General features: G+C 35.6%; 1 protein-coding gene across 5 annotated transcripts; it reads left to right on the forward strand.

The window, feature by feature from the left end:
- Window positions 1132-7139, forward strand: LOC18589836 (protein DETOXIFICATION 42). Of its 5 annotated transcripts, XM_007014986.2 has the most exons (15): window positions 1134-1273; window positions 1473-1738; window positions 1972-2155; window positions 2690-2811; window positions 3092-3301; window positions 3405-3595; window positions 3744-3879; window positions 4006-4102; window positions 4211-4311; window positions 4677-4840; window positions 5487-5558; window positions 5640-5756; window positions 5865-5960; window positions 6462-6583; window positions 6770-7139. In XM_007014986.2, exons 3-15 carry the CDS (start codon window positions 2076-2078, stop codon window positions 6810-6812), a joined length of 1551 nt encoding a protein of 516 aa, XP_007015048.2. In that variant the 5' UTR covers window positions 1134-1273; window positions 1473-1738; window positions 1972-2075; the 3' UTR covers window positions 6813-7139. The 5 variants fall into 5 exon arrangements, with proteins under 5 accessions (XP_017983434.1, XP_017983433.1, XP_007015048.2 ...); XM_018127945.1 differs by having other exon boundaries at window positions 1132-1738; window positions 4012-4102; XM_018127944.1 differs by having other exon boundaries at window positions 1133-1738; window positions 2001-2155.

A 7870-nucleotide genomic window follows, 5' to 3' on the forward strand; every position in this document is an offset into this window, starting at 1 on the left:
GGTTGCAACGTCAAAAAGTAATAATGTCATTGCAAAAATATATGAACTTCAAACCTTTTAATTATATTGCATATATGAATGACTAAATATAAATTAAAATCTAACTAATATAATATTCTTTAAAAAAAACAGAATATAAAAACTTAAACAACTCTGAAAAAAAAAGCTGAATTGTGATTAGAAGAGGAAGAAAAAAGAAGTAAAGTTAGATGTAAGTTACACTTTATAATGGAAATTAAGGAGCACTCTCTTGTGTCGTCTATAAATTACATTTAAGTTCATACATTTCAAAATTGGAATCCTCTTGTTTTAGTGGCTAAGATATCCTTATTAATGTCCAGAACAAATACATTTAATTCTGTTCTCCAATTGAAAGAAGATAATTCGAAGTGCAATTAATTAATGTTGTTTGAAGTTAGAGCTGAAGAACTGCTGGAGCTATGTTGTTCCCCCGCGCCCACCATAATGATGGGAGAGATGTCCCTTTCTTCCACCTCTTTTTGAGGGGAGGGCGGAGCCGGGGAGGGCTCTATATGTTCAATTTTCATGAAAGAGGCAAAAGCAACGTATAACAAATAAGTAGGAGAATTCTGCACGTAGTTTCCAATTTATGTGAACCGTCTATTTTATAGCTCAATGATTTTTCATCCACAAATAAATAATTTTTTAATTTCAAATAACTACGGAATACTTTCCATGGAGTGCCTTTTTTTATTGTTATAGTTGCTTTCTAGAACCTCTTTGCCCCAACATTTATTCTCGTATCTGTAGTCAGAATTCCTCACCCTCCCTTGCAAATATATTTCAGAAAAGACAACCAGAAACAAACAACAGGCTGATGAAAAACGAAAACAACTTCTCAAGTTTCTGCTGGCTGGCTCCAATAATGGTTTTCATTTTGGACTAAAATTTGGAGTTTCTGCATGAAACAGTGGCGACACCTGGCAACCTTTCATATGCATGCAGTGACAGTGTTGAGGATTTTTATGCATATGGGTGTTTTTTCTTGAATCTGATACTGACACTTGTAATCCAACTTTGTGGGGTAGCTCCATTCAGAATCAACCCTTTTATGGGACGGTGGGCCCAATTATTAGACTTGTCTCACACTTCTGGCCAGATATATGCATTTTTCTAGACTGCACCACGGACTAGCATCTCTCTCTGGCAAACCGGCAAAATTGGTTGGTAAAGTGGTATGTCCTTGTTCTTGTTTAAGGACTAGGCAAGTGACAGTGGGGCAGTTAGATTTTTCTTCAAGAGTTGAATTTAGGTAGGTGGTGTGTTGATTAACAGCTCTGCTTTGTTTTGTTTTGATGAGGTGTCTGGGTTTTCAAAAGTTGAAATGTAGTATTCAACTCCAAATTTATTTTGACACTTGAGATGAATATGTTTTTGCAAGTTTAAAATTTATTGTTAAGATTTTTGAGAAATTGAGAGTACATTCATTTTTCTTCTGGACCTAAAATTAGGTGGGAGTTGTGGTTGCTATTCAAAAACAAAGAAGGTGGGAGTTGTGGTTCTTGTGGGTGTCGAGAAATTCAATGTTGAAGAGTCTTAAGTGTGTCCTAATCAAATCTATCAACATCCTTGGAATTGGGAAGTTAGAGAACTTGTGTTTCCATCGGGACTGGTAAGACTGAAGTCTTGTTCTGATTATTTGGTGTTGAGTTTTCAAACCAGCCTTGGAGTTGGAAGCAGGGGAAACTTCTTGGAGCTTACAAGTAAAAAGATACAGGTACAGCCTTTCCTGTTGTCGACTTTACAGGAACTTTTGTTCAACTGGTATTGCCTTGTTGATATATATAACTGAAACCTGATAGAAAAATTCTAAAGTAAAAACACTTTCATGGTTCCAGGTAATCCGTTCTATTACTATTATCAGTTCATTCATTCTCTTATGGAAAATTGTAGATTATATAGATTACTGACAATGGTTAAAATCATTCCAACTTCTTTTTTCTCCCCCAGGTGCTCAATAGTAATTTATCATGTATTAGGTGATAAAATCAGGCGGATACAGGGATCAGTTTGTGAGACCATTGGCTTAATTCTCTGTGACTTACCCTTCCAAAATGATGGCTGAAGAAGATGATCCATATCTATCTAGGGTCAAGATGAGACTTCCTATTTTCATTTTCTTCAAGGATGTCAGGTATGAATTCCCAGATTTTGCTTTGCTTGTATATGGTTAGCTGGTCAGATAGGCAGTTCAGTAGTTTGATTAGCTTTTTCCAGGATTGGAAGTTTCATCTTTATTATTGCATTTGCACTCTTAGATGAACAAACAGAAGGTTGAAGTTCAAACCATTTTGCAAAATTTTTAATTAGACTTGCCAAGTCAGGTTTTCATTGGTACAAGCGAGAATCATTTAAGAGACACTGCTGCATTCATTAGTTAGTCCATACTTCCTTGCGGTTTCTCTATTCCACTTTTTATATTATTGATGAAATATATATAAACAAGTATTTTAACAAATAGTAAAACAACAATTATATACAAACATTCAATAAAAGAAAGAAATGTTGTTTTGAGTATCACATCTTAAATTATATCAAAGTCCTTTCGTCTGCTTCAATTATCAATAATGGTTTTGAAGACTTGAAAATTTATTATTCTTTATATAAATTTTCGATTAAGAGATATATATCTAGGATAAAATGTCTGATTTTGCAATTATATGAGCAGAAATGTTTTTAAACTGGATGACCTTGGATCAGAGATAGCACAAATTGCATTGCCTGCAGCACTGGCTTTGACAGCTGACCCTATTGCTTCTCTTGTTGACACAGCATTCATTGGCCAAATAGGTATTTTTCTTTGCTCTTTATGTCTGAGCATGTGAGAGTTGGGGGAGGTGAAAGAGGGGTGGTTCTTTCTTCTGAGCCTTCATTTTTAAATTGAGCTTTATATTTGGTGCACCAGTTTTTCCTTTTTAATTGCTTGACAAGGTATGTAGGGGATTGACAGAGAGTATGTTCCCTAACCACAGTCTTGAAATGGACTGCCATTTCTTTACAGCCAGCTTCTTGTCTTCCAGATAAAGTTTTTGCATGGGAAGATTTACCTAGTTTTACTTGATACGTATAGGTCCAGTGGAACTTGCTGCTGTAGGAGTTTCTATTGCCTTGTTCAATCAAGTATCTAGAATTGCAATATTCCCACTTGTCAGTGTCACAACCTCTTTCGTAGCTGAGGAAGATACTATTGGAAGAGTGAGCTCTGAAGCACAAGAAAGTGAATGCTTAGAAACAGGTTCATATGTAAACAATGAAAGTAAAGAGTTAATACCACAAAAAGGTACGTCATCCGCAAATCCTCTTATCTTAAATTAGTTCATGCCAAAAATTCATCTTACACAGTTTTAACAGTAGAATGTTATTTCTCTTACTCTGATCTTCAGAATCTAGCGAGGGTGCATACCAGCCAAAAACACTAGGAGGCAGTTTTGATATTGCTAAATTTGAGCCTGAAAGAAGGCATATCCCATCAGCTTCATCAGCATTGGTTATTGGTGGTATCCTTGGTCTCCTGCAGGCCATATTCCTGATATCTGGAGCAAAACCTCTATTGAACTTCATGGGAGTCAGTTCAGTAAGTATTCAGATTAAGAGAACAAAAGCAGGCTCTTGAACCTCTATTTCTTTCTTTTCTCTTTGTTGTTTTAATTATTTTAGTTTGGTGTTCAATGCCTTAATATACTCTGCAATAGTAGTGACGGCAGATTTGGCCATTCCTGTAGGATTCACCCATGCTAAACCCTGCACAACAGTACTTGACATTAAGGTCACTAGGTGCTCCTGCAGTTCTTCTCTCGTTAGCCATGCAAGGGGTCTTTCGAGGATTTAAAGATACAAAAACTCCTTTATATGCCACTGGTATATCCTATTAATAGTAGTTTGTGATATGGTTTTGATCTTTTTTAACACATCAAGAAATATTTCTGCTTGTTTCTTGTCTACCTACTATTTTAAATTGTTCTCATCCATCTGATCTACACTTAGTGGCAGGAGATGTAACAAACATTATTTTGGACCCAATATTTATGTTTGTTTTCCATCTGGGTGTCAGCGGTGCAGCCATTGCTCATGTGATATCTCAGTAAGTTATATCCAATCAGCAGTCACGGCCCATCAATAGGTGTAGAATGCATTAACATTATTGTATTCACTTGCTAATTTTGTCTTTTAATTTCTTTGGGGATTGCAGGTACCTCATTTCAGTTATACTCTTGTGGAAGTTAATGAGTCAAGTTGACCTCTTGCCTCCTAGTTTAAAGCATCTACAGTTCAGTAGATTTCTTAAGAATGGTAATTTTTAATTTGACTTCTACAAATTCTCAAATATCAACATTACTTGCAATTTGGAATCTTTAGGGCTTATTCATTACAATTTATCTCTCTCCCTTTCTTTGTCCCTCTCTGTGTCTATGTGTGTTAATTGTTGAAGTATCAGACTGAATCAATGTTTATTTTAGATTGTCTTGTACACTGACATTTTACCATTATGACCATCATCAGGGAGTTTGGTAAAAAAGAGTAATTTATGTTCATTAGTCATATCAGATATGCATAGGTAGTTGGTGCAACAACTTGTCTAAGAGCATTTAATCTGTATCAGCCTCTTTTATTTGACCAATTAGTATTCCCTCCTTGTTTCATGTACTTGAATCCAGGTTTTCTATTGTTAATAAGGGTTATGGCTGTTACATTCTGTATCACCCTGTCTGCATCAATGGCTGCCAGACAGGGATCAACATCCATGGCTGCATTCCAAGTATGCTTGCAGGTTTGGTTGGCGACATCTCTTCTTGCTGATGGGTTGGCTGTTGCTGGACAGGTTAGAAATGCTTCTCTTTAGTTACTATCAATACATTAAAAAAAAAAGCAGTATCTTCTCGGACAGGATGTAATTTAATTCTCTTTGCTTCAATATTAAAGACTATAAAAATGAAAAGCAGAGAAAATGTACCTTCAATATTTAGCAGTTTACAAAAAAGAAAAGAAAAAGATGAAGAAGAAACATTCTGATGGTGGGTTGACGCCATAGAAAATTCTTGTCATTAATCTTCTGAAGCAACATAACTGGAGTTCAAGGTTTGTGTAATAGTTTTATCTTTTAGGATTGTCAAATCTTCTCTCTTACCAACATCTGTAGATTTTCTGCTCCTGTTATCATTTCTCAACATCTGTTATTAGGAATTAAGTTTACCCTTAAATTCAGAAACAAGTAACAACTCATAAAAGGTTGCAAACAAGTAATACATAGATATTAGACATTACAAATACCTGCTCATACGTTTAGTAGCTGTAGTTTCTCTCATCCAATTACTGAGGAGAAAAATGTGTTTTTACCAGGCCCACTGAATTTTATACGTTATACTTGTAACTTACATTGTTTTCTTGCTACTCGTCTGTTGTTTCAGATTACTTTTCTCTGGATAGACTCGTTCTCATAGTAATTTAATTGTTTTCAATTCTTTCAGGCCATTCTTGCAAGTGCATTTGCAAAAGGGGACCATGAAAAGGCAACAGCCACTGCTTCTCGAGTATTGCAGGTGCCGTATCATATGACATAAACATCAATTTACCTTTCACTAACATGATTTCCTCTAAAGGTCAATGTCTATGTACTGCAGTTAGGATTGGTTCTGGGTTTGATACTTGCAGTCGTACTTGGAGGGGGATTGAGTTTTGGAGCAAAATTATTTACGAAAGATGTCAATGTCCTACACCTCATTGGTACAGGCATTCCGGTAAGTAGTCTTGCCTGCATTGAAAGAAAGACTATAATAACTTTCAACCTGTTCTAACCCCAAAGATCACAAGAAGTCCAGAACTAATATTCTTTTCCTCTTTTTCAGTTTGTTGCAGCTACTCAGCCCATCAATTCTTTAGCATTTGTATTTGATGGTGTCAACTTTGGAGCATCTGACTTTGCATATTCTGCCTTCTCCTTGGCAAGTCTATTATCTATTTTGATACTATGAAGATTTTTTTTAGGGCTCTTACTGTCTTTGGAATTCATTATGCGCTCACTGTTTAGACTAGAGAGTAGGTATTAGCATATTGATCTGTTTCTTTTGGGGCAAAAAATTTCTAATTTCCACTGCAAGGAAAGTGTTTCTGAAAATACTATAAAATGACGGGGAGAGACGTAGGGAGTGGACTCACTCTGTAGCCATAGGAGAGGGAGAAGTGGAAGGTGCACATAGGACTTGAATATTAGTTACCCTTCTATGTAATACTTGAATTTGTGTTGTGAAACTATTATAATATAACACCCTGCTCATCCACCAGGAGTTTGGAGTGGTAAAGAAAGTTACCCGTCAATTAAGAGTGTTGTTCCTACTCCTGATTCCTCTTATTTTTTTGGTTAATCAGAGAAGCATGAAGGTTGATAGTCATTCCAATCATTCTCTTAGCAAAAGAAACTAATATGACATTCTTCCTTTCTCCAGGTTCTTGTAGCTATTGTCAGCATCATATGTTTGTCCATTCTCTCCTCCAGTCGTGGATTTATTGGTCTCTGGATAGCTCTGACCATATATATGAGTCTTCGAGCATTCGCTGGATTTTGGAGGTAATTTTCATTTTATTTAGCATGATTTTACAATGTCATTCTCTTTTTTTCTATTTGCTTTTGTTGTGCCCGAGGATAGGTTAAGCCACAGCAGGGCACGGCTTTTATCCCAAAATGTTCAATAAATGAAGAAAGGACAGCCTTATTGATTAAACATCCAAAACAAATCTGCTGCTGTATTTGCAGGATAGGGACAGGAACAGGGCCTTGGAAGTTTCTCAGGGTCTGAATGTAGCTTGCTTATGTTTTTTGGTTTTGACAAGTATCAGCTTTGCAAGTCTTCCTCTGAAGCTGCATTCTTGTTTCCATAATTTTATCCTCATGGAAACAATTTTAGCAGCCAAAGCATTTTTACTGCTTTCTATCATGCTCTTAGCTTTGGTTCCTTCAAACTTGCTTCGTCTATTTATCTGCACAGAAATTTGAAGTCGCTCATTAAAGTTGCTTTATAAATGTAAAGAAGAAAGTTAAGGACAAACTTCCTTGGTCTGATGCTGAGAAGCATTGGAGTATGTACAGCAAATAAAGCTTAAGATGCATTGCTTGGAATTTTTATCTTTAGATGTCAAATATTGGCACTTATGTAGAAAAACCAAAGTTTATCAAACTGCAAACCAGCAAATCCCTGTTAGATATGCAATATGGTCTGACCTCCCTCTGTGCTCTGCCTGATTTTATTTGGGCAAGGCCATGGGATGAGGGTGGAATTAGAGCCTGCATTGCCTTGGGCCGAGTTTGTGCTAAAGTTAAATTTGATAAAATTTTTGGGCTGCAAACAATTGTCCAGTATGGAGTACATATTATCTTGCACCAAGGGTATTAATCTTTGTGAACATAATTAGAACAAGCGAATAGATTATGGATTAAATAAATAATTACGATAATTAATGATATGATTATGACACTATTAACTTGATTTCTCTCAAGTCATTGAGAATTTATTATATATATTTCATTGGTTTGCTTTTGAACATATAATTTAAAATATAAATTTTGTTTTCTTTTTGTAACATTCTTTTTGCTTTAGGCTTGGTGGTAAGGGAAGTAGTATTCGTTTTTTTGTTTATCGGAAATGTTGGTTTAATTCTCGACTATGGTGTTTACTGTAATGATATTTTCATTTTTTTGGGATATCGATCAAAGTTTGTAAAGCTTAATGTTATTAATAGAAAAAAAAATCTTATCGCTACCTATAAATTCATACATCACAATAATTAAAAGGCCAAATCCACATAGCCTATTAGTGGTAGTAACAGGTTACTCAACCAGGGCCAGGGCCAATTAATT

The sequence above is a fragment of the Theobroma cacao genome, chromosome 9 (assembly GCF_000208745.1).
Source record: "Theobroma cacao cultivar B97-61/B2 chromosome 9, Criollo_cocoa_genome_V2, whole genome shotgun sequence".
In the NCBI taxonomy this organism is placed as follows: Eukaryota; Viridiplantae; Streptophyta; class Magnoliopsida; order Malvales; family Malvaceae; genus Theobroma; species Theobroma cacao.

Coding starts and splice junctions, on each gene's coding strand:
- LOC18589836 (XM_018127944.1), top strand. CDS start 2,076: ATGATGGCTGAAGAAGATGATCCATATCTATCTAGGGTCAAGATGAGA. Junction 3,302..3,404: donor AGAGTTAATACCACAAAAAG/GTACGTCATCCG, acceptor TCTGATCTTCAG/AATCTAGCGAGGGTGCATAC. Junction 3,596..3,743: donor ACTTCATGGGAGTCAGTTCA/GTAAGTATTCAG, acceptor CCATTCCTGTAG/GATTCACCCATGCTAAACCC.